The 25,073-nt window shown below is 54.2% G+C and overlaps 9 protein-coding genes and 1 non-coding gene across 10 annotated transcripts; 6 read left to right on the top strand and 4 right to left on the bottom strand.

The window, feature by feature from the left end:
* Window positions 1-207: 207 nt before the first annotated feature.
* M421DRAFT_417941 (uncharacterized protein) lies at window positions 208-890 on the bottom strand. Its single transcript, XM_033591632.1, has 2 exons — window positions 375-890; window positions 208-266 (listed from the first exon to the last, which is right to left on the bottom strand). The coding sequence occupies exon 1, from the start codon at window positions 738-740 to the stop codon at window positions 582-584; it is 159 nt and encodes a 52-aa protein (XP_033451543.1). The 5' UTR covers window positions 741-890; the 3' UTR covers window positions 208-266; window positions 375-581.
* Window positions 891-1,720: 830 nt separating this feature from the next.
* On the top strand, window positions 1,721-3,080 carry M421DRAFT_343585 (uncharacterized protein). Its single transcript, XM_033589505.1, has 2 exons — window positions 1,721-2,509; window positions 2,566-3,080. Exons 1-2 carry the CDS (start codon window positions 1,950-1,952, stop codon window positions 2,918-2,920), a joined length of 915 nt encoding a protein of 304 aa, XP_033451542.1. The 5' UTR covers window positions 1,721-1,949; the 3' UTR covers window positions 2,921-3,080.
* Window positions 3,081-4,065: 985 nt separating this feature from the next.
* M421DRAFT_99159 (uncharacterized protein) lies at window positions 4,066-5,390 on the top strand (the record flags this gene model as incomplete). Its single annotated transcript, XM_033598714.1, has 2 exons — window positions 4,066-4,377; window positions 4,428-5,390. 2 exons carry the CDS (start codon window positions 4,066-4,068, stop codon window positions 5,388-5,390), a joined length of 1,275 nt encoding a protein of 424 aa, XP_033451541.1.
* Window positions 5,391-5,499: 109 nt separating this feature from the next.
* On the top strand, window positions 5,500-6,272 carry M421DRAFT_343572 (uncharacterized protein). Its single transcript, XM_033589504.1, has one exon. The coding sequence runs from the start codon at window positions 5,609-5,611 to the stop codon at window positions 6,230-6,232; it is 624 nt and encodes a 207-aa protein (XP_033451540.1). The 5' UTR covers window positions 5,500-5,608; the 3' UTR covers window positions 6,233-6,272.
* Window positions 6,273-13,643: 7,371 nt separating this feature from the next.
* M421DRAFT_99158 (MFS general substrate transporter) lies at window positions 13,644-15,290 on the top strand (the record flags this gene model as incomplete). The annotated part of the gene is made up of 2 exons (XM_033598713.1): window positions 13,644-14,038; window positions 14,093-15,290. The coding sequence occupies 2 exons, from the start codon at window positions 13,644-13,646 to the stop codon at window positions 15,288-15,290; spliced, it is 1,593 nt and encodes a 530-aa protein (XP_033451539.1).
* Window positions 15,291-16,523: 1,233 nt separating this feature from the next.
* M421DRAFT_408843 (uncharacterized protein) lies at window positions 16,524-17,651 on the bottom strand (the record flags this gene model as incomplete). Its single annotated transcript, XM_033590360.1, has 3 exons — window positions 16,524-17,019; window positions 17,195-17,509; window positions 17,622-17,651. 3 exons carry the CDS (start codon window positions 17,649-17,651, stop codon window positions 16,537-16,539), a joined length of 828 nt encoding a protein of 275 aa, XP_033451538.1. The 3' UTR covers window positions 16,524-16,536.
* A 235-nt stretch (window positions 17,652-17,886) lies between these two features.
* M421DRAFT_2797 (uncharacterized protein) lies at window positions 17,887-18,909 on the top strand (the record flags this gene model as incomplete). The annotated part of the gene is made up of 2 exons (XM_033588904.1): window positions 17,887-18,096; window positions 18,148-18,909. The coding sequence occupies 2 exons, from the start codon at window positions 17,887-17,889 to the stop codon at window positions 18,907-18,909; spliced, it is 972 nt and encodes a 323-aa protein (XP_033451537.1).
* Window positions 18,910-19,089: 180 nt separating this feature from the next.
* M421DRAFT_417936 (4-carboxymuconolactone decarboxylase) lies at window positions 19,090-19,699 on the top strand. Its single transcript, XM_033591631.1, has one exon. It carries the CDS (start codon window positions 19,194-19,196, stop codon window positions 19,662-19,664), a length of 471 nt encoding a protein of 156 aa, XP_033451536.1. The 5' UTR covers window positions 19,090-19,193; the 3' UTR covers window positions 19,665-19,699.
* Window positions 19,700-20,914: 1,215 nt separating this feature from the next.
* M421DRAFT_t32 lies at window positions 20,915-20,994 on the bottom strand. Its single transcript has one exon. It is a non-coding gene; the product is annotated as a tRNA-Glu (tRNA).
* Window positions 20,995-21,679: 685 nt separating this feature from the next.
* M421DRAFT_417935 (FTHFS-domain-containing protein) lies at window positions 21,680-25,065 on the bottom strand. Its single transcript, XM_033591630.1, has 2 exons — window positions 24,630-25,065; window positions 21,680-24,566 (listed from the first exon to the last, which is right to left on the bottom strand). Exons 1-2 carry the CDS (start codon window positions 24,751-24,753, stop codon window positions 21,871-21,873), a joined length of 2,820 nt encoding a protein of 939 aa, XP_033451535.1. The 5' UTR covers window positions 24,754-25,065; the 3' UTR covers window positions 21,680-21,870.
* Window positions 25,066-25,073: the final 8 nt, after the last annotated feature.

Raw genomic sequence — 25,073 nt, 5'->3', positions numbered from 1 at the left:
TCACTGCGCTATTTTAGCTTCGCGTGATATTATGCCAGAACCTGCATGATGATGCCCCAAGGACTAAGTGTAGCTCAATGATAGCGATTTATCGGATGGTGGATACCAAGGGTCTACGGTACGGTAGTGCCGGCCCAAAACCGCAGCGCAGCAGCCTCCAACGCATCTTCAAGTCTTGACTTGCGTTCCTCTTCCACGCCCCGATATCTACAATTGAATACCCTTATAACGAACCATGAAATTTCCATCCTTGACCCTACCTGGCGGTAAGGCAAGTTAGTAATCCAATCTCGTATTATGTACCCTGTTGACAGCTGATAGTCACCAGAGTTGCGTAACGGCGCTCAGACACACTAACAGGGACCTGCCGTTAGATCAGAAAAGAATAAATGCCCCAACAGTTGCTACCCCGATTCGCATTCGGTATCTGAATGTGTACATTATAAGTCGACAGGGACCAGCGAACCCTAGCATCTGAAGGCTCTCTTAATGCTTCTTCATAAGACTTCTCCTTTCAGCATTGTGGTCTTAATTAGCCAAGCAACGTAAGCACCGCAATCATCGAAAGTCCGCTCCGCTAGCTATGAACGAAGGTGCATGTGGAATATGAGCGCGGCAACCTTATGGTCGCCTGCAGCATCCGTTTTGGCTTTGCAGCATCTGTTTTGGCTTTGCAGCATCCGTTTTGGCTTTTCAAGACTCGATACAATGTGCTCAGAGTTCGAGGGGATCTGCCCCATGACGTTACTACCTGCATAATAAGTGTGAGTGCTGGATGGGATCCTGTGCGTTTGAGTACTAGATATTGCAAGTAAAGATACAGCTCGACCCCGATGGAGTCACCCACGCTGATTTTGACAAACTAGATGAGCAGAAAATGTACTACCTGCACTGTAACAGCTTTTGAGAGCAATGAGGAACTCGTGTGATGCGCTCGTCCTCCTTGACGTTGCAGCTGACAGGCCCGTGATTTACTGCCGACTTCATCACCATGTAGCCAGGCACTTTATCTGATCTTCTGAAGCCGCAGTATCGTCTCTGCTCCAACAGTTGTTTGCCTCTTAGAGGTTCTCACAGCAAATTTCTCTGCGGCGCACCTGCCGCTTCCAAGCTTCACCGCGACAAGACTGCCTCGCCACGCTTCTACCTCTCTCACCTCTCTCCACTGCAATTGTCAGCATGATTTTCTCACCTTTACTGGCCTGTGCCAGCTCATGGCCCCACTCCCACGAGCTGATAATCAAGGTAGCCTAGGTGACGGCGACTTCTCGCCCCACCAAGGGTCTATGTTGCGCTGACGATATGTCAGGCTAGCTACCTTCACCCTCTCCGTGAGGCTTGACCCTCGAGCATATAAGGACCAGGTCACCCCCGCTGCTCGTACTGTACTTCCTCCGCGCTCGATCATTCTTTTGGACCGCTTCAGCATTAACTCGCAACTCCTCCCGCATAGTACCGACCATCAGATCTGACCATGGAGTGAGTCCTGCCCTCTGTTTGCTTCACTGAGCACCGATGAGCCATTGTGCTAACGCAAACAGACTCAAGCGCGAAACCACCCCTCCGCCTGCGGAATATGTCGACCAACAGCTCATGGCCCCTCCACTGACCCCAGGAGCATCACTTCCGCGAACCATTATTCCTCCTTCTCCGGGAGACCCGCGTTTAGACTCTCTGTCCGCAGCCTCGAGGCGATTGGCGAAGCTTCGTGCACCTCCAATTGGAAGCAAGCGCAGGCTCACAGTTGGCGTCAAGAAGCCGGCTGCTAAACTTGCAAAGACCCGAATTGAGGTCATCAGGGCGGTTGAACAGGTCGACGTCGACAAGAAGGCCGTTAGCTTCATGGACCTCCCTGGTGGTGCATATCCGTCTCCTCTGCCTGCCAGTGACATCTCCGCTAACGCAACTCAGAGATCCGCAACCTAATCTACACGTTCACTGGCTCCGACATGCGACAAGCTCTCCTCGTCCATCGTCCTCGTCTCGCGTCGCTGCGTTCGCGCACTCAGCTCGACCGTCATCGTACGCTGCAGTCCGAACTCCTCGAACAAGAACAAGATGCCGCATTGCCCGCTGCCGGTTGTGGTCGCGCTTCTCGACGCAAGTCAAAGGCTACCACACTGGCCCGAGAGACGAATCGTCCGTTTTTCGGGCTGACTCAGGCCTGCCGACTCCTTCGCCAGGAATTCCGTCCGATCTACATGCAGAGGCAGGAGGTTGGCATGGACCTCGTCGACGTTACCAACTACCTCCAAGTCTTCTACCCGGAGGCGGCAGAACACCTCAAGAACCTGTCGATCGCCGACGACCGCAAGCTCGACATGCCCCTTACAGGTAACCTTACCATTGCGGTCGGTGACAAGATCAAGGACATTGAGAAGGTCACGGAGGGAGTGGATGTGTTCCCCCTCCTTGATTTGTGGGCTAATTCGTTCAAGATCGAGGCTGGTTTCGGCAGGTATATGCAGGCGCACTATGAGGCCACTGCAGATGGGGAGGCTAAGGACTTGTAAGTTTGCGGGCATGGCTTGTTCTGGCCTTAGAAGGGGTGCTAACAACCAGCAGGTATCGCCTTTTTGGACGCAGTGTCCAGCCAGACCGCCGATGCTCCTCAATGAACGTCCTCTGGCGCACAACCCTTCGCACCCGATCCCTCGCCTCTGTCCGGATCCATCGCCAGCCAGCAGGCTCCGCACGCACTTCTCCAGCTGCATCTGTGCCTGGCTATCTCAGTCTTGCCCGCCGCGTCGCTCCAGGCCTTCGCGCTTACATACACATTCTGTTCAAGAAGGAGGCTGCTGAGGCTTGGATGACAAAGCCTGACGCTCCAGTGCCACAAGGTTGGCTCGCGGCTCGTGGTTTTGCTTCGATGGAGCACTTTGACATCAAGGTTGGTGTTGCTCTCGCATCGACCGCCTAGATACTCCGAGCACTCTCCATCCCTTGCTTGTGACACGCGGCGCCAGCTCTTTCTACACGGTTTGCAGAGATCGTCAACTGTATAGAAGTATCTCTGCCTGCAGGCAAGGTGGTACCAACATCACATTGTTATGCGCATTGCTGACGCATGTCGGAGACCAAGTGCGGTCTTTTTTTGCGTTTATCACTCGTTTGTCGAGCTTTTTTTCCGAAGGATATCTAGGCATCGCCATTTCCTACATATCTACTATCGCTGTAACGTTCATCCAATGCGTTCATTTCTAAATTCACAAGTTTTCCCTGCTTGTTCGGGTTGCGCTGTCATGTCGTGTAAAGGGGCTCAATGGTGGAGTCATTGAGTCGAAGCATGAACCAGGGTAGAAATGATACTATGATGAGTCCAGAGCGTTGTCGACGGAGATGAATAGGTACAGACCGTTGAGATGAGGCGGGGGCAGGGTCCATTTTTAGCGCGATCTGCTTCGACGCGACAAAACTGCACCAAAGCTCCGTGCTTGTACGACATCATCCTCGATCCATCATTCCTCAGGTTGGCAGCTGATAGGGCCTCTGCGAATGTGACATCTGACAAGTCCGTCGCAGCTCCCGAACGACGCTGTGGAGGCTTGACGGCTACTTGCCTCGTTCGTTTTGTTGTTGTACAGCGTAGCCGCGGACCCCAGTTCTAGCTGCAGCACGCGTCCTGAGGTCAGGCACTGTCGTCGAATTGTTATGGCCGTCCCGTCTCTTAGCGCAAACATACGACTATCTCCACAACATGCTACACTTATATCATGACACGTATAGACGCTGCCACCGCACTGCGCTGCCACCGCTGGATCCTTCACACCGATTTTGATACAGCCCCGTCTTGACCGTCTGCCGGTTTCGAGCATGAGCAGCGCACATCTCGCCCCATCCCCACCAGCGTGAGGTCATTGACAAGGATCGCGACCAGTTGGCTCTCCGCACCCTGCAACTGCTATTTTCAGCCCAACGGCGACTACACAAAATATGTCCCAGGCAGATCCGTTTTCGAGACGCGTGTCGTTCGCTTCGACCAAGAACATATCACCAAAGTCTTCAGCTTCAGGATCAGCGTTAAGCCAATTTGCGACAGCCTCACGCACACGCTCCGAGTCCGTTATGGCCAACAGACCGAAAAGTATGAACGATTTCACTGCACTCATGGACGCTTCTATGCCGCTCTTTGAGAGCAAGACGGATGCGGGGAGGAGCACTTCTCCGGCGAGGAAGTCGCCTGAAAGAGGAGAGAGGGCAACAGGCCACTCGCGCAAGAAGCCCAGCATGTCGCTGGCACAGGGCTTGATCATCAATGGCGAGCTGCATCCACCCAAGTCGCCGTACAGGCAGACTCATAGCAGAGTTAGTCAAGATGGCGGAACTAACGGAGTGGGCAATGGCGAGGAGAGCCTGTTCTATGCGTATGCGCTGAAGGTACGTTCGATACCTATCTCAATCGAGAAGATACTAATGAGACATGACAGAGCGACTATGCAAACTCGCCCCCGTATCTCCTCACCTTTGCAACCTCGGATATCTGCGCTCAATGGTGGTCACTCGTACAGCAGGAGTACCCTCAGTCCACACGTCCCGGTGCCCAGCTCTTCGTCCTCAAGACAGACGACATGCAGGCCATACAGGACGACTCGAAGTTCATATCTCTGCGCAACAAGTGGTTTTTCACCTCGCAAGACCGCTCCAACTGCGCCACTCCAGTCATCCCACTACAAGGCGCGACCGGCCATCTCATCGCGGGTGCACCTTTGCCACAGGCGCGGCCGGCCATTGAGACACCTGCATGCACTTCAGTCGAAGATCTGGCCGAGAAGCTGGAGAGGCTCTCGTCAGTAGTGGAAAGCAGTGCAGAGCATATCCACGCGCTCTCAGTCGCGCAATCCGCCGGTCTGCAGCGCATGCAAGAGATCAATGAGAGCAACAGCACCCAGATCAAACAGCTCGCCGAGTCGCAAGCCAAGCTCCAGTCTCTCATTGACCAGAATGCATCGCACTACATCGCACTGTCGAACACGTCCTTCAAGTCCCACGAGCAAGTCAAAGACGTCCTGCAAGCCACCACTGTGCAGATCCAGAGCCTAAGCGGGAGTCAAGAGCAGCTAACACAGACATGCAAAGCGATGATGCGCAGCATTTCCAACCTTGCGTCTTCCATCCATCAACCAAGCATAGCACCTGCACCTGCACCGCCGTCAGAAGTTTCAACACTGCAGTCCACGCCTCCCAGTGCATCAAGGAATTCGGATCTCTCGAAGATGAGCCCTGCTCCACGCAAACTCAATCGGAGGATTAGAGGCGTGTGGTATGAGTACGACAACAGCGAGCCCAGAGTTCATGGAGCCCCGAGGAAGCTCGCCGATGCACCGGTGTTGAGAACAAGCAAGATGCCCGCAACGCCTCCCAGGACGCCGAGGAAGCTCACACAGACCTGAAGATTGATCATCTCCTGGTCTTCACCTGTGTGCGCTTGCGTGGGCCTGATTCGGCGGTTGCCGTCTGCTCGCTCACCGCGACTGCTTTCACTGCAGCTTTGGGGCAACTGCTCGTGTTCCACTTGTACTAAAAACGCCGGGACTCGCTACTTCCTCTTCTCTCTGCGCCAACTCAACTGCTATTGACACATCAAAAGTCAGCACGCACGTGCTCTACAATGAAGCTCTACATCAATATCACGCTTCTGCTTGCAGCCCTCCTCAACTTCGCCTACACCCTTCCGGCAGGTGGCACCGACCTCTCGGTCCCCATCGACGACACCGTCGCCCTCATCGATCCCACCGACCGCACCAGCGACACTCTAACCATCAACGGCACCACTGCCCTCTCGGCCGGCATCCTCACCCGCGACCCCGTCTCCGGCATCTGTCAGCTCAACATCGGCCTCGTCGAGCACTTCCCACGTGGTGGCACCACCGGCGGCCGTCGCGCCTCAATCTTTGTCGGTGCGCTCATGGACGGTGCTAGCAAGGACGTTTGGTGGCGGTGGGACAGCGGCGAGAGTGGGTACCCGAACGGCCGTACCACGGAGCGACGAATCGATAACTACACCATCCGCATCTACGACTTGACTCACCCTGGCGATAGTCTCGGCTTCAGGTGGGTGCATCCTGACAACAACTGCCCGGAGGACGAGTGGATGGACTTCAACTTCAACGGCGTCAAGTGGAACGATCGCGCACGAGACTGCGCCCGCGGAAACTGCTGCAAGACAGGACCTTTCTACGGAGACGGCAAGGACAGGATGATCAGGGGCATTGGTTGTGCTTTCCACTGCTGAGAAGTGAAGATTCGAAATCTAATCGTTGGAACGATGGCAAGCTGAATCGGTGGTGGGACTTGGGATTCAGGTGACTTCTCTAGATCTGTCTGGGGGGCCGAGAACAAGTGAATACACGATAACGATAAAGACAATTCACGACTATAATTCCACAATCGCACGACTAATGTTCCACTTCTTCAATCACTCGATCCACTTTGCACAACGAGGGTCTTGCTTAGGGGCACCGTATCCCAAAACTTAGCATCCTCATTCAAACCCACCTCTGTACCTCACCAACCGCACTTTGGAGACAATCTCATGAGGTCCAGCAGCCCTGCGGTTAGCGCTGAATGTGCATCACAGCACAATGCCTCACAACGAGCAGCAAATCCCATCGCAGGTCATATGCCCTTCGATACCTAGACCTGCTCAGCCTCTTCGATGTAGGCGCATAGAAGAGCCTATTAAATACCGACCCTAGCCTCTCCGCCTCACCCCACATACCCAATACTCTTCAGCAACCACGTAAATCCCCCTTCTCCAATTCCACGAACACTCCCTAGGGGTCACGGAACCCACCAGACCCGAGATCACCCCCTGAACCCTCTGGGCGCCCATAGCTACTGCTTCGTAAACGCGAGGTATAAATGTGCATCACTTCACAAAGAAACAGACCCTGCCTGCTGTGAGATGAGGCCACGAGTCGATCAAATAGAGGATAGCAAATCTTGACCCATTTCCCGTCATCCAATTCTAATTCTCAGGATGTGTAGGATTGAGGGTCGCCTTACTGGTAATCTGACCATTCTCGTCAAAGGAAATGCAGATCTTGAGCAAACCCTCGTGCTGCTAGAGATCCTGGGATGCAGTCAGACAGGAGGGAACTGATGAGTTGACTCTGTCTTTCAATAGCCAGAACATTGATTCACGTCGTATCCCTCTTTATTTTGACCCCATTTGTATCTTTCTTCGAGCACTGACTCGATTTTGGTGTCGGGTGTCAGCTTCTTTAGGCGTAGGTGAGGTAGAAGATCCGCTCGAATTGCTGCTCAACTCCACAACTGACACTCCTTCACCTCGCTTAAGTCACACTTGATATGCAGTGACTTAGACTCGTAGAGAAGTAGGGTTTCGAAACCTGTGACACGACACACGCGTGTCAGAGGGGCCCCAGGCCGGAGCACCAATGGAGAGACGGCTGAATACCTGATGCAAAGCCTACCTCTGCGGTAACGGCGATACGGCTCAATCGTGAATCTGATTGTAGATCTCTGCAATACACGTCAGAGACATGCAATCAGCGCAATTTTGAAGTAACATACTGCCAGGCACCTTCAGGAACGCTGAATGTAGTGGAAGTGATCTGGGTCGGCCTATAGCCACTGACGACTGTTATCCGCTCGTGGCTGACTTTTGTTGAGCGCCGATACAGTTCGTTGAGAAGGTTCTGATTATTATAGAGATGGTACGGATAGATGAGCATATTAGCAGCGGGGCTGAGGGGCGTATGAGTAGTCAGGGTCATTGGCGATGCCGGGGCCTTCCACCAGTGAAGGATACACAGGGGCTCCTCTTGCCTGTTTTCAATGTGCCAACAGCGTGAGAGTTTCATTTGCTGAAATTCAAATATATCTGAACCCCAGAATTCCGTGTAAGTTGACAAAGACACTGGTTAAGACTTCTCTACGCAGCGCCTCGAAACCACCCAATCAAGCTGTCGACAGAGATCTTTATCTTGAGCATCTTGAGTGTGAATATGGCGCTCTAGAGGCGGCGGTGCATGCGATCCAGATACACTACGATAGTCGAGAATCTGTTGTTGGTTTTGGCGTTACAATCTTCTTTAGGAAGGGCCAATTGTCAAACGATGATTTTTGCTTGCGCTAACAAGCGTATTTAATCATCTTTCCAATACCATACTTTGGCATGCTTTCTTGTAGGAGAGAAACACTTGCTCATTTCGAAATGCATCTGTTCACCTTTGTTGCGGTGCAAATCGGTCCTACAGGCCTTGATCGTCACCTCTGTTGACTACCTTGGACTAGCACGTCTCAGGGCATGTATATATGGTCGCCTCCTAGCTAGCAAGCAGCTCAGCGCAGTTTCCATCGACTATACAGCGGCTACGTCTGCCGCAACAACCTTAGAAGGTCATAATGTTGGTCAAAATTGTTGCCCGGCACTTGGCTTCTTCGACTTCCTCACCAGCGCTCGTTCCTAGGTACTGAAGAGCAGGATACATCAGCGTGGAGAAATTTCCCAGTTTCCGGGTCAGTTGCTTCTGATTGGTTCCAGCGCCTTGGTCAGACTATGTGTGAGGTCCCACAAAGCCATCCTCTCGCGGAAAGGACCGATGCTGCTAAGTCGCGGCGGGCTATCCAAGATTTTCACGGGATTGTCATTAACCGCGTCCAGTGACGGGCACGTAATGTCTCCATCCCCGTTCGGATCACCGGTGTGTGCAAATCGTACCCATGCCTCCATCATCTGCCGTGACAGCCGTCGATAGTCGTCTGTCCAGTTCCAGTCAAAAGCTTTCAGATTACCAAGAGCATACAAGACGTCGGCTCCATGGAATGCGCCAGCATAATCGCGCTCGATCAGCTTTGAGTCTGTTTTGCACAGGAATATCGCATACCAGACCCTCGACTTCAGATATCGCGCTTGTAGACGTGTAGCCGTCCACGTCGACCAGACAAATACCTGATCTGCAAGTAACTGCCGGCTTGCATTTTTCGCCTCAGTGTTGTCTTTGGCGGAGTACAGCCTTGACGAATCTTTGCCACAAGGAACCAAATGTACTGTTCATATAGGCGTAGTGAACATGCATTGACTCCGTGTAAGGCAGACCAGAGGCTTCATCACCTGTGTTGCTGGCCAGCATAGGTACGTTGATATAATCTGCATCACGGTTTACAATAGCGTCCAACAAAGCTCGTTTCATGATGTAGCCATCAACAACTGTTGCGGCAGACGTAGCCGCTGTATAGTCGATGGAAACTGCGCTGAGCTGCTTGCTAGCTAGGAGGCGACCATATATACATGCCCTGAGACGTGCTAGTCCAAGGTAGTCAACAGAGGTGACGATCAAGGCCTGTAGGACCGACTTGCACCGCAACAACAAGATAAGCACTGTCGAAGACATGTAGAGTGATCTTCGCATCCTTTAGTGGAGGATCACTATCACTGGCCGACTTCCAGGATGCTCATTACCGGGTGAACCTGTCTAGAAATTAAAGTAGAGACAGTCCTCGCTCGATTATCTCTCCTCATCCGCAGTGTATGGGATGCACAGCATCCTCCTCGATCCTGCGTTGTGGCGAACATCAATACGAAGGGACGTCTGATAAGAACGATCAACGGTACAGTCACGCGGCTATGATATGAAGCAGTTGTCAATCATTCTAATCTGCAAGAGAAGATGTCTTCCTGAACGCATCGTGGGCGCGATGTCCAAGCCGCGGTGCGATAACATAATTTTTGCACTCCTCCTAGTCGCTACAACGACTCACGCCAGTCTCACTCCTGGTCCACTACACTATTGCTGCAACCATGATACGAGTCTATTAAACTTGAATCGGCCTGGCTACCGGTAGTCGTGAAGGCTGCGATCGGCACTTGTACAGCAGGGCCTCGACTGGAAATCTTTTGTAACGACTGAGAGCAACGAGGCCATACCTCATGAGAATAGCTCGGGACAGTACGCATCATGAGCGGCGGAAAGCAGCACAAAGTCCCACCAATAGGCACAAGGAAATGTGAAGCTTCAGCCTCGTTGTTGTGACGACCGTTGCACGCATGCTCTCAGGCTGTGCCAGCTTCTATCCATTCGGTTGATAGCGCAGTGGCGCACCAATATGACATCGCGTTTTGGGTGTCGAAACCATGTCATAATTTTATACTGCTGAGATCCTTTGGACGAGCCGCTGAGCCTGCACCAACCGTCGCAACAGTACCTCAGTAAGTGGACATTACCACCCCAAGACCATCTTGAGTATGGATGGGTCTATCAACGATGCATCTATATCGACCGTGCTCGGTCTTCGAAGAGCGAAACAGACAAATACCTACTGAGACTGCATTTGGATAACTAACGGATGTTGCATCGGCCGCTGCAGTCGACGATCTTGCTTATGGTACCGGTACATACAGCCTCACTCGCGAGTGTGGTTGCTGACTGAGCATCAGGGTAAGTAGTTGCGACCGACATCACAACTTTGTGGTCTCGAGACTCGAAGGTCTTCTTGCTCCTGCGAACGATTCTGAACCTGGATCTGCTCCTAGCTAGTAGTCAGCTGCTACGGCTGTCCGTGACGCGGATGAGCTTGCCGCGAAAAAATTAGCTGCAGCTTCGAATCTCGCTTTCTGAGCGGATATGATGACCTCCACGAGTAGATTGCCATTTGGATAGAATTACTGGAATGTGGAGAGGAAGGGTTTCAGTTTTCGGGGCGTCTGGAAAGCAGATGGCGGGCCGGGCCGGTCCTCTTTTCAACGCAATCGTCCGCCAACCCCAACCCTTCATTTACCGCCATCCTTTTCACCTCATCACCGTCAGCTTCTATCAGTCAGGCCATCAAATTGCGCAGCGATGTCAAAACATTCATTGTTAAGCCACTTGCTCGGCTGTCGATGCTGATGGCACCTGAGTCTGGCGTTGACCCCGCGGTGTGGTTTTTTGTACCGTACGACGACCCTGTCAAAACAACCGAAGCACTGCGGAGACTGGGAATGATCCCAATGTGACGAGCAACATGGGACTACAATGTCTCAGTCTGACACCACGCGATAAACATGTCTCAGAGAGCTTTCAACCCGCTCCTACCGACTGCCACGGTGTAAGACATCGCCACCATGGCCCCGCAAACGTTCTCTTCGGCGTCGAACCTTGTCTCGCGTTATCATGTCATCCACTGGCGAGTCCGCTCTTGATATGAACGCCTTCAGGATCCGTGGCTTGGGACGGCGGTGAGAGCGATGCTCGATGATCTGGCGGCCGTTGCTGCTCCCTGTTGCGTTTCAATGTGGCCACACACCCACGACCGCATGTCTATCGCCAGACTGCGAGTCCAGGGTACTGCAGGTGCCAGCCTTTCTACCTTCAGCATCGACCTGTAGATTGATTGGCTCGCCGAACTCCGGTCCCGCTTATCACTGCTCTTGGCATAGGCATCAACCCCAAGTGCCACATGGACTCTTTGCGTCCATCCCCAGTCTGTTGCGAGAAGGAACCGAATCCCAGCGCCTGCGTCCCGGGGACGCTAGAAACTGTCGGTAGCCGCTGACAAGGGTTTTTGCGAATGAAGGTTGTACGGGTGATCTTCGCGAACATGCTTAGTGTTCGTGGACGGCGACCTCGAGGCTCCAACAAGCGGGTACCTGATTGCGGCACGTTTCTCAGCATAGACCACTCGAACATGGAGAAGCGGTGAGACGATCATTCTGCAGCCCGTGGCGAGTTTTGTTCTTCCGGGCCTCACAGCTTTCAAATACTCCTCTATGCCTTTCTATAGCGCAATTCCAGGAAGGACAAAAATTATCCACACCGGTTGATCTTCGTCGTAAGGCTCATGATCTTTGGGCCAGCTCGGCCAGATTCCGAGGTTACACATCATGCAAAGACAGGGGTATCGCATTACCCATTGCCGAGGAAGCGAATCACCGTAACAATCGCTGCTCCGCGCGCATAACTGCGTCTCGATGGGTCAAACGATTTTGTCATTATGTATGCAGATTTTGCGTGGGCCTGAAAGCTATCATTACAAAGGGTAGCAATTTCTCACAGCACCATCCCAAAGCTGCAACCACGGCCGTGCATGAAGAACCCAGTGTGCAGAATTTGTACGACCAAATCCCGAATACGTCCCTCCCGATGAATTGAGCGAGTCGCCAATGCACAGCGATGCAGGGTAACGGCAGTTCATCACAGGCATTTGCACCTGCTGTGTTGCCTTTCCGTGACCTCCAAGAGCCGGCAGGAGCGCTCGTGTTGCTAACTGGATGCCGATTACCTCTGTCGTAGGCCATCATTCGGACCTGCGTTGAAGATCCAGCCTTCACTGCACTCAAACTCAATAGCGGTCTCGAGTGGCTGATCAAACATAGCCTGTCAATTGAGGCTGAAAAACTTGTGCCTCAGGCAAATGCCCGGAGCTTGTGCGATATTGACACACCTACTAATGGCATGACGAAGACTGAGCCTCGAAGGAAGTTACACAGCAGCACTAATGCCATGAGCCTGTACGCGGGCGGAGTTCGCAACGTGCAGTAGGTTACACTCATGCTCATCAATAGCCCTTCTGCGACCCGCATCCCATGCATCGGATTCCAGTCAAATATCGTCATTTGGATCATCAAAGCCTTCCGTCACCATGCAAGTGTCGTTCTCCCGTAGCGAACCTGGGTACAACGCTGGGCGTGCACCTGCTCAGCATGTATTACACCCTGCGTTTCCACCTACTCTTTGTGGACAAAGTCTCTTTACGCGTCGAGAGAATCCGATTATCAGCTGGTCACATCTGTGATTGGCCCTGAGTCTCATAGCACAGGTTCTGCAGGTCTCATACGGACGTCCGCCGGTGAAGGGGCCGAATTCAGAGCACCTCAAGTCCGCTCCATACACATGAGCCAAAGCGGTCACCAGATCAAGTTGTTCGCTTTGCAAAACTGTGAAGGTTTGGCGATGCTAAATTAATCTGCAGCGTTAGCAGTGAAGAACGTGGGAATGCTGACCCAGCGCCTCAATGACGGTCTTACGTACTAATCCAGTCCCACATCTATGGTGAGGAGGTCCTCTGGTCTATACGAAAAGGAGCCATCCACATCTCTGCAGTAGTACAGCTTTGTATACAGGGATTGTCCAGGGTCCCCACAGGTTCTAAGCTCTTAGCCTGCATAAGCGTCTATGCGGTGCAGAAGCACCGGGGTACCTCCAGGGTTCAGCTACGACTTTCAATTTTCCAAGTCAAGAGTGGAGGTGGGTCATTACCTGCCCAGGCTATAAACCATGTTCTGTCGCTGTTGCTGAAACCGACCTGAGGTAGGAACTGGATTCGCACCTGCAACACCACTCGAGACCTCAGTCTCATCAATACCTTCATATCTCACCTGCCGGTGCTGCAACAAATTGCAGTCACCGCAGTCCTCTTGAGCACATACTCGTACTGCTATATTAACAGGCATTCACATCATGGCGCAGACGACTTCAACGATGGACTTTGCTCCAGCTCGCAGGAGTCTCGCATCTCATGCCCCGAGGCTACGACCAGAACATACCGGAAGCTCCAGCACTCCATCAGAACGGTCATCAAGACATACCTCCCTTACACTTGACTCAGCTACCAGTGTAGCCAAAGCATCGGTATTACCAGACGGTGCAGAAAAGTCTTCCGCATTGTCAATCAGCAACCATCATGTGGCTAGTACCGCTATGGCCAGCTCGCAACCTGCTCTTCCCATCTTGGTCGCATATACCGCACTTTGCACATCAATTTTTCTAGTTGCACTCGACACTGTACTGATCCCGACTGCGCTACCCACGATATCCGAGTCTTTCAATATCCCCGACTCGTTGTATGCTTGGACAGGTTCAGCATATCTCCTCGCGAACGCCTCCTCTATCCCCTTCTGGGGAACGCTGGCGGATGTCTTTGGCCGGAAGCCGATACTTCTTGTGGCGAACGCAATATTTCTAATTGGGAGTATCATATGTGCGGTGAGCGTCAATGCACCCATGCTAGTTGGTGGAAGGGCTGTCCAAGGCCTTGGAGGGGGTGGTGTGAACTGCTTGGTGTACGTCTGTGTTAGTGATCTGTTCACCATCCGGTAACTAGACCCTGCACACTCAAAATTTTCACAGTAGCTAACCGCTACGCTTAGAAATCGCTCCTTTTATCTCGGACTAGTGGGTGCTGTCTGGGCTGTAGCATCAGCTCTTGGTCCTGTCCTCGGAGGTGTTTTCGCTGAGAAACTCAACTGGCGATGGTGTTTCTACATCAATCTACCCATCGTCTCATTCTCAATCATCCTTCTTTACTTTACTCTACATCTCCACAATCCTCGCACCCCCCTCTTGGCCGGCATGCGATCGATCGACTGGCTCGGCACATTCACCATTCTCACTGCGACCATCCTGCTCCTCGTCGGTTTACAGACAGGCGGTACAAAATCGTACAGCTCACCGGTGGTCATCGTATTGTTGTTCCTCGGGTCTGTAGCCTACCTTATCTTCCCCGTTACTCAATGGTGGGAGGACAAGAATGGAGGCACACCAATAATGCCCCTCCGCATCTTCCGTGACACCAGCAACCTCAGCGCATTGGGAGTGTGCGCCTTCGACGCCCTCGTCTTCAACTCCGTCGCTTACTTCGTACCGCTGTACCTACAGATCGTCGCCGGCCAGAGCCCTTCCGCGACTGGCATACTAATGCTTGCACTCGCTATCCCGCTGACTATCGTCTCTCTTACGTCGGGCTTCGTCATCGAGAAGACAGGTCGCTTCATGGACTGGCTACAAGTCGGCTTACTGCTCACGACTGCTGGAATCGGCGCGCTGATCAGCCTTACGGAGACTTTTGATCTGGGCAAGGCAATCGGATTTCTGGTCCTGATAGGAGCGGGATTTGGTCCGACATTTCACACGCCACTGATCGCATTGCAGACGCGCATCAAAGACACAGATATGGCTGTTGGCACCGCGACATTCGGGTTTGTGCGCATGTTGTCTGGGGCTATTGGTGTTGTTATCGGTCAAGTCATCTTCCAGGCTCTAATGAGTGATAGACTCGATAGCATTGTCGACGCAGGCGTCCCTCCGGCTTTCGCAGAACAGCTTGCAGGCGGTGAAGCGGTGAGTCAGGCCAGTGCTGTGGCATTGCTTGATGCGGCACAGAAGATTGTTGTTAGGCAGGGTTTCATGGGTGCACTGAGGGGTACTTTTATTTGCTACACCGTTGTTGCAGCGCTGGGGCTGTTGATGACGTTTGGAATCAAGAGGGTGACGCTCAAACGAGAGACGGAAGAAAACGCGCAGTTCGAACCAACGCCACGAATTGCAGGGGACGTGGAAACACTATAAAAGGACCCCAAGGTGGCGATGATGAGAAGTCAACTATGGATGTAGTAGATTTATGCAGGCACAGGTATAAACTAGCTCGCCGGCACTAATCCCTACGTCTCTACTTATCGAACCATTTGTATTTAGAACAAGTCACACACTGTTATTCCAGGGAATTACCCGCCCTCATCCTGATCGCGCCAACAAGTTTGAGGGTTCTTGGGTTCTTCGGGTTCGCATCTAGGCCCATAATCTTCCCGTGGCCGAGCTCGTGAATACTGTCGGTGATCTTAACAATGCTGAAGCGGCCCTCGGTGCCATAAAAATTGCCCCAGGGTCCATGTACCGCCGGCTCGTAATCAGATCTATCATGGGTTCAGTTCTACGGTTGGAAGTTGAACATCAGCCACACTTCTCCAGCTCGGTCTGATTCTTTGGCCTTGACCGCGATTGCAAAGTGCGTTCTGATCCATGTTCCTGGCCTAGAATTGGCTTTCGTGACGTCCTCACCTGCCTTGTGCATGTAGTACTGTAGCTGAACAAGCTGGAAGACTACAAAATCGTCATCTCATTGACGGGCACGGCGCTCTGGTCGGAATAATTAGATCCATGGTGCTTGAGCCTTGTGGTTGCCCTCGGAAGTGCTAGTATGTAGGTTCACACCTATAAAGCTCTCGGGAGGTATATTATTTAGGTCGCGATGTTATTCTGATCTCTTATGCGTGATGGTCGGTGTACTTTAAAAGAAATTGTATTAAAAAAAGGAGTTTCGTACTCTTGGCTGGGAGCGAGACGCCACTCAACGTGCGCCACGGACAGGATATCAAGCCGAGATAAGAGTTAAGTCTTGAATCAATATCCCCGTCACAGCAGTGCAACTGTCCGAGTCGTGGCCGTTGACTTTCGAAATGGCGTTCCAGAGCGCATCTTGCGTGGTGAATGGAATAGCTGGAAGCAGGGACTGCGTCTATGTCGTTGGTACCGCCACATCCCACTGCCTGCTCTTCAGCTTCGTGAATCTGCTCAAAAGTAGGTATGTCATTATCGCTATGTGTGGATGATGTCGTTTTGGCAGTCAGTGTGACGGCTATGTACGCACGACGCAAACCGCAAGCTCGAGGTCGATAGCAAGTGCTACTGACCCTGTCAAGTTACTCAACGTACGTTTATGATGCGGAAACCACGATAACTGAAAGCCAAAGAAGTCCACATGTTGACCTACGTCATGATACAGACAGAGCAGAGTCCAACTCACGCCTGCCTATTACTACCCAGCACCAAAGAACCTGCTGCTATTCTTCGGGTCATTCTCCCACTCAACATCATCGGCGAACACAACTTCCACTCCCCTGTCTTCCAGCCTCCTGATCCTCCGAATCGTCTCAGCGGCCTCGCGGTCCACGTGGATACAACATACATGCCCCTCCGCATCAGTCCAGTCGCCGATCTGCTTCTCGCCGGTCAGCAGACGCCAGTCGTGACATACGTCGCCACTGAGATACATGTAACGCTGCTCTGACGTGCGGGTGAAGAGGTTAATGTACCCCGGCAGATGACCTTGGGCGTTGACGATGAGTACTGAGCCGTCACTGAAAATGTCGAGAGTATCTGGGAGATTAAAAGTCGGATGAAGACGCCATGGGACAGAGAAGCTGGGTGTTGCCGGTTCTGAGTTGGAGTCGTGGGCATAGATTTTGTCGTCCAGTGGGTCGGAAAGCTCTATGCTGCGCCCTTCGGGTAGAAGGTCATGCTCAAAGAACGAGTGACCGCCGCGGTATTTTGCGGATGTTCCGGAGAGTAGTGCAAGGGCGCTGTGGCCGACGATAAAGGTCGAGGTTCAGAAGTCGCGCGGTTCGCCGATGTGGTCCCAGTGCACCTGTCATCTCAGTTTCGGCCGAAGATTGGGCGGGAGACTCTTGACTCACATGCGAGTAGACAACATAGTCAATACCGTCCGGTCTCAATCTACCTCTGGCTAAGCGCCTCACAACATCCGGTCCTGTCGTGATTGGTCGTCTATTTTCGGTGTGCCTTTGAATCGGCGTCGGGTATCTCTTCAGATCCCTTCGGAGCCCGAGGTCAAACAGAATACGCGTTGTTCTGCCTGAGTTGTCTTTGTGCTGGATGAGGAACGCTAACGAAGGAACTGTTCTGCGCGCTTCAAGAGTCGAAGGCTTGACAAATTGATGTTCCGGAAGAGTAAAGTGACCGCAAGACACAGCATGGACGTTGACACACGACTGTTGCTGAAGAGTGATTTAAATTCATGGTCGTTATCCTTATCTCACGTCGGTATGTTCCAGGTGGAAAAGCAGCCAGGCAGAGGTCGTCCAGAACAGACAAACCCCTCACTGATCGACGGTGTATAGACTTTACAGCCATGCTGGCGGTTGGTGGTTCACACATAAATTTGGCTATATAGATGCACATTAGCCATGTTGTATTGCCGAAAGTCTTACTGTACCCCGCTCGCTAGCCTGTCGTCATTGCTTCGTAAAAAGGGCGTATGGCATCTTCGTCATTACACTGTATCTGCTTGCTTCCGTTTGTTCCACATCTACTTTACCAACAGGCTCGGTTCCAAGCTTTTGACACGAACCTAAATCCAACGGAAGCAATGACAGACGCGGCAGACTTCAATACCGTGGGTTTCATCGGCCTTGGAGCCATGGGTAAACCGATGCTGGAGCATTTGGCCAATAATCTGCCCAAGGAGTCACGCATATGGGTCTACGACGTCGTTGAGCAAGTCGTGGACGAAGTCTGCGAAGCATTTCCGGACCGAGTGTACAAAGGAATAAGCGCAGCAGATGTTGCGCAACATGCCGTATGCCGAGTCGCAATTAACACAATAACGTCGAAATATTGATGTGATCAGGACACCATTCTGACAATGGTCCCCGAAGGCTCACACGTCCGCTCGGTATACCTGGAGCCCGAAAACGGCATCTGCAGCAGCGACATCTCTAATAAGTTGCTCATCGACTGTTCGACAATCGACACAGCGACCAATCTAGAAGTCAAAGACCACATTACACAGCACTTCCCCTCGGCTTCATTCTACGACTCACCCGTCAGCGGAGGCGTAGTCGGTGCGATCAAAGGCACTATTGCAATCTTTCTCGGATGCGCAGAAACAGATCCCAACTTTGCGCGCCTGACCCGATTAATGGAGCTCATGGGCAAGCAGATTATTCCTTGTGGGGGACCATCGCTCGGCCTTGCTGCAAAGCTGTCGAATAACTACTTGTCCGGGATCATCGCGATTGCGTGCTCAGAGGCATTTGACATGGGAATGAGGTCTGGTCTTGATCCGAGAACACTGGCGAAAGTGTACGCTGCTGGTACGGCTCAGAGTACTATCTGCGATAAGTTCTGTCCCGTTCCGCACGTGTACCCCGATGCGCCTTCGTCTGGAGGCTGGAAGCAGGGCTTCAAGGTGCAGTTGATGCGGAAGGACTTCGGCCTGGCAGTTGAGATGGCAAAACGAGTCGGTTCGAAGAATGTTCTTGGGGATATCGGTCTGGAGACATATGAGGGCGCCGCGAACGACCCGCGCTGCCGAGATCTTGATTCCCGCGTGGTGTATAGATATCTGGGAGGTCAGGAGGACTGGCAGTTGAAGTCTGAGCAGTCCTAGATCTTGCAACGCTCTGCCACTGCCATCGGTACCGACATCGAGGAAGACAGCACGATAGGAGTCCTGAGCGGCATGACGTGGATGTCAGGCTGGGGATAGTGGGGCACTGGGGTAGTCCGAGGTCGGATTGCGGGGTGCACTCCGGTTATTACTCGTATACCATAAGAACAGCGTGAGCGTGGCAACCCTTAAGATAAAACCTGAATCTAAGTCCTCAATTGTCAGTCCTAACCAGTCGCTGTCTCCTCCTACCCGTAACCTCTGCACATAAAATACACACCATCATGCCGTCAAACGACCCCAAATACGACGAGATGCACCAGCAGCTATTCGAAGAGGGCCTGGAGATGCGGAGAAGCGTCGTAGGCGACTCCTACGTCAACAATGCCCTGGAGAACGGCTCGACAGAATTCTCGCGAGCCGGTCAGGAGATGGTCACAGAGTGGGCTTGGGGGTATGCATGGACACGCCCAGGTCTCGACAAGAAGCAGCGCAGCTTGATCAACATCGGCATGCTGATGGCGCTCAACCGCGCGCCTGAACTGGCCGTGCACATTCGAGGTGCGAGGAACAACGGTCTGACTGAGCTGGAGATCCGCGAGGCGATCATCCACGCGACGGTGTACTGCGGCGTCCCGGCTGGCGTGGATGCAATGAAGACCGCCGAGAAGGTACTGAACGACATGGCAGAGAAGGGGGAGATGCCACGAGAACTGGGAAACAGGAGTGAGAGAGCAGACAAGAATGGGCAATGAGGGTTGTTGTGCAGTTGGAAGTGCACAGGTGGGGCTTTTCCGAACCGTGCGAAAGCGCCTCGACGACGCGTGGAGCGTTCAGCATGAACTCGGTCATCAACTTATCTCGACCTCCAAAATGACCTTGTAAATTCAAGGCTTTATGATTATGCCTATCCCGCTGACTATAGCAGCTGATTATGATCGCAACCGACCCGCGTTTCCTCCAGATCACACGCTCTCGGCTCTGTGCTTGTTCAGGCGTCGTTGCAAACATCAACTTATACAACTACCCCCCATGTCTCCGTGAAGTCTGAATCCCAAACATTCGCAATAGCTCCACCTCTAGGCGAGATCGAGAGCAAGTGCTACGATCTGTGCGAGCAGCACGTGGATAACCTCAGCAAGATCCAGGAGCTCGAGGGCCAGATCACGCTGTGTCTTCACCCAGATGCAGGAAGACACAGTGCGCCAGCTTCGCAACGAGTTGGCGCCACCATCACCTAAGAGGCGCTCGCCGAGAACGAAAGAATGAAGAAATCAACCAGCGGCAAGACTGTTGCGAGCGCTCGTCAGGACATAGTGCAGCTCGAGATCCAGAAGCAGCACATTCTAGACATGGAAACGGAGCTGCAGAAGCTCAGAGTATAGTCCCTCATCCGGCAGATCCATCCTGGAGGACCAGACGAAGCAAGCGCGCTTTAGCGTGAGCTCAAGCTCAAGCACGCAACTCTCGGGACCCGGTGCAAGACCCCGAAAGACAACATCTCGCGACGGACAGATCTGCAACCCGTTTGCCCGAAGCACGTGGCGGACGCAGCCTCCCTCGACGAAGAGACTGTCACCGTCGATGTCGAGACCGAGCCCTTCGGCGAGGACAACGCAAAGCGTCAGCAAGCGTGGACCGACAAGCCGCAGCGCATCAGTAGTGTCAGGTAGAAAGCCAGCATGATACAAACACCACAGGCATGGCCATGTATGACGCATGCATGCATGTCACGTGGTCGCCGCGCCAGCACCGAAAAAGCTGCCCTCACGCCTCACCACCGCCAGCCTCAGGCAAGGTAGGCACAAAAGAAGATGCTTCCATCACGAAACATGGTTGCGTCCACGCGAAGCCACGTGCACATGTGGTGAACTCACGTGTCCGCGCTAAAAAAACCATACGGAGCCTCATCACGTGCTGTTCCACCCAAAAAATCCTCTACCAGGGCCTATCATGACTGCAAAACCAACTACCACGACCTCTCTCCAATGGCAAAAATGATGGATTCCGTCACGGGGAATCGAACCCCGGCCACATCGGCGCTTGCTTGAGAGCGATGTATCCTAGCCACTAGACCATAACGGATGATTTGCTTATAATGAGTCTCCAGACAAAATGTTTATATTCTCACGACTGTGGTCGGGACAGCAACTGGGTGAGTCTACGAAAGGTCAAAAGCGCAGGGTTCGGTGGGTGGGGACGTCTGAGTCACGAAGTACGAGGACAGTGTGGGATCCAGAATGACGGCGACTCGGCAGAGCGCCCGCTGGGAGGTGGGAAAGGAGAGAACGGAGTAGCGAGGAGGTTAGCTCATAGGGGCCCAGACGACGTCGCCATCATGAACTGCTTCAGACCTATCCTATCCACTGGCATCTCCGCAGGAAGGAAGGATACGTCGATTATGTTCATTCTTACGCTCTCCACCACCTCTGCTTCCCTAGTCGGTCCATGACATTCCCCAATACGCCTGTTAGCATGCGAATTGAAGTGCTAGCAGTCGGGATCAGTATTATTCGGCTCCCTTCCTATGTCCTTTCTCTCGAAGCCTGGTCGTATCTTATGCAACTAACTGAGCGTCGATGTAGAGCACCCAGAGCAGCGCGGGGGTGCAGAGAATCGACTCGCAACATCACATCGACGCAGTGTCCGAGGGGGATCTGCAGAGACGGGGAGCCGCGTCGCTGTCTCAGGGTACGGGGAGCAGGTGAGAGGTCTGCTGGCGTGAGTGCAGCAGGCAACAAAAAGCGTGGAGACGGTACTTCAACGGCAACGAAGAGCGGTGGTTTGAATGTCATTTCTCTGATTCTTAGCCATGTATGTGGCTCTGCCATGCTATTTACCCCAGTGTTGAATATCGCTATAATACCATGTCTTATCCCATCCCAAAACGCCGTATGCTAAGTTGTTGAGAACATTGTCATCTACGCCCGCCCGGCGCTATACCGCCCTCCGCCGTGCCGTCTAGAACATGCCATCAATCTCGCCCGTCTCGGTATCGACATCGATATTAAGGTACCCAGGGGCAGTGGGCAGACCAGGGATGGTCTGGATATCCGCCGCGAGAGCATACAGATATCCAGCACCGGCGGCCATGCGGACGTCGCGGATGGGGACGGTGAAGCCCTCGGGTGCGCCCTTGAGTGCGGGATCGTGCGAGAGCGAGTACTGCGTCTTGGCGACGCAGATGGGCAGGTTGCCCAGGCCTTGCTTGGTGTATGTGTCGACTTTCTTCTGCGCGAGCTCGGAGAACTCGACGGCGGACGCGCCGTACATTTGCTTCGCGATGGCCTCCATGCGCTCTTGCACGGTGTTGTCGAGACCGTACAGGAGCTTGAATTCCTTCGGCTGCGCGGAGGCCTTGATGATGCCTTCGGCGAGGTCCTTGGCGCCCTTTCCGCCCTCGGCGAAGTGGTTGGCGGGAATAGCGTCTTCGGCGCCGGCGGCGAGGGATTCCTCCTTGATGACCTGGATCTCAGCGTCGGTGTCGGTGGCGAACTTGTTGATGGCGACAACGACGGGGACGCCGTACGAACGGGCGTTGGCGATGTGCTTCTTCAGATTCACGCAGCCACGGCGCAGCATCTCGACGTCTTCGGTGCGGTAGCACTCCTGCAGCTGCGCGCCGGGCTTGATGTCGGGCCCGCCGCCGTGCACCTTGAGCGCGCGGACTGTGGCGACGATGACGACGGTGTCTGGGACGAGACCGGAGGAGCGGCACTTGATGTTGAAGAAGCGCTCGCCGCCCATGGTGAAGTCGAAGCCGGCTTCTGTGACGACGAAGCCGACCTTCTCGTCGTGGTTCTCGCCGGCCTCAGTACCGGCGAGCTTAAGCGCGAGCTTGTCGGCAAGCACGGATGAGGCGCCGATGGAGATGTTGGCAAAGGGACCGGCGTGGACGAAAACGGGGGTTCCTTCGAGCGTCTGCATCATGTTGGGCTTGATGGCGTCGCGGAGGAGGGCAGTGAGCGCACCGCCAGCGCCGATGTCGTCGCAGGTAACGGGGTCACCACTGCGGGAGCTGGCGACGACCATGCGGCCGAGGCGCTCACGCAGATCGGCGAGGTCGTTGCTGAGGGCAAGAATGGCCATGCACTCACTGGCGACGGAGATGTCAAAGCCAGTCTCGCGGGTCTGGCCCTTCTCGGTAGACGCCTGACCGATTGTGATGCCTCGCAGATGTCTGTCGTTGACATCCAGGACACGGCGCCATGTAATGGTGTCGGGGTCGATGTCGAGACGGGCGAACTTTGTGATCTCCTCCTCGGTCAGGTCGTCGGGGTTGGTCTTGTCGATGCCGAGCTTCTTCAGGCGGCGGAACATGACAGGGGCGAACTCGCGTCCGCCCTTCTTCGCAGGCACCAGTCGCTTGTACAGAGCGGCGTCCTTTTGTGTGTTCTCGTGGAAGATGCGGGTCTCGATGGCGGCAGCGAGCAGGTTGTTGGCGGCAGTGATGGCGTGGATGTCACCAGTCAGGTGCAGGTTGAACTCGTCCATGGGGATGACCTGGCTGTAGCCACCACCGGCAGCTCCTCCCTTGATACCGAAGGTTGGTCCCATGCTGGGCTGGCGGACGTTGGCGAAGCATATCTTGCCGAGATGCGCACCCAGCGCCTGCGCTACACCGATGGTGGTGGTGGACTTGCCCTCGCCGAGCGGTGTAGGGGTAATGCCGGCGATGAGGACGTAGCGGCCGTTCCGGCGGTGCTCGAGACGCTTCAGCAGTGACAGGTCGACCTTGGCCTTGGTGGCACCGTAGGGCTCCAGCTCGTGGGGCAGGATGCCAACCTCCTTGGCGACCTGTGTGATCTGCTTAGGATGCTGCGCGCGCGAGATGGCGATGTCCGAGGGGACGGGGTCCAGGGGCCGGATGGACAGCGGGGAGATGTGGCGCTTCGTCTGGCGGTCGAAGGTGGCGTCGGCCGAGTCGACGAGGTTCTGCAGCAGCATGGCGATGGTCATGGGCCCCACGCCTCCAGGCACGGGGGTGATCTGCGAGGCGACCTCGGCGGCGGACTCGTAGTCGACGTCGCCGACCAGGCGCTGACCGCTCTTCTTGCTGGCGTCGGGGATGAAGTTGGTGCCGACGTCAATGACGACGGCGCCGGGCTTCAGCCACTCGCCCTTGACGAACTGGGCCTTGCCGATGGCGGCAACGACAATGTCGGCCTGGCGCACGACGTCGGGCAGGTTCTTGGTGCGCGAGTGGCAGACGGTGACGGTCGCGTCGGCGTTCTTCAGCAGGTAGCTGGCGGGGCTGCCCACAATGTCGCTGCGGCCGAGCACCACGGCGTTCTTGCCCGCAATCTCGACGCCGGCCTCCTGCAGCAGCACCATGACGCCCTTGGGGGTGCACGGCGTGAACAGCGGCTTGCCGCCGCGCTTGGCCAGCTCGCCGATGCTCGCGGCGCCGAAGCCATCGACGTCCTTTTCGTCGGCCACGGCGCTGGTGATGTCGTACTCGGAAATGTGCTTCGGCAGCGGCAGCTGCACGAGGATGCCGTGCACGGCTGGGTCGTTGTTGTAGGCGTACACGCGGTGCAGCAGGTCGCTCTCGGTGGTGTCCTCGGGCAGCTGCACCAGCTCGCAGTCGATGTTGGCCTCCTCGGCCGCCTTCAGCTTCATGCGCACATACGTGCTGGAGTCGGAGCGGTCGCCGACTGCATCGGGTCAGCACTCAATGGCAGCATACTATACAAAAGACGCGTCGTCATAGAACATACCCTGCACAATCTTCAGGCTCGGGCGGTACCGCGGGTTGCCCGCCTGCTTCTCCTTGATGTAGCCGCCGAGCCGCTCGCGGATGCTCTTCGCAATCGCCGTGCCGTCAATCTTGGTGGCCGTCATGATGGCCCTGGTGCTGCTGAAGTGCCTGACAGCGCGCGCAATCGAGCAGGTATACAAAGGTTGGCGGCGTGCGCTCGCTGCGACCTGTGAATTTTGTGATCGCGGGGTAGCTGTATGCGGCAATCCACGGCCTCGCACCACTGCGCGTCCTGCGCCGCACATCGGATTCATCGTCCTTCCAAACCGGGCCAAGCCAACGTATCTTGACCAGACTGGGCGGAGGGCAGCAGGATGGGGTCAGATAAAAAGCAAAATATTACCTGAATGACATGACTCAGAATCTTCTCATAAAATGTCAACGCGCGCTCTTTGTGCGGCAC

Source organism: Didymella exigua (genome assembly GCF_010094145.1).
Source record: "Didymella exigua CBS 183.55 unplaced genomic scaffold M421scaffold_6, whole genome shotgun sequence".
Taxonomy (NCBI): domain Eukaryota; kingdom Fungi; phylum Ascomycota; class Dothideomycetes; order Pleosporales; family Didymellaceae; genus Didymella; species Didymella exigua.
Note: the sequence above shows the minus strand (reverse complement) of the source record. Positions and strands in the feature narration are given on the sequence as shown.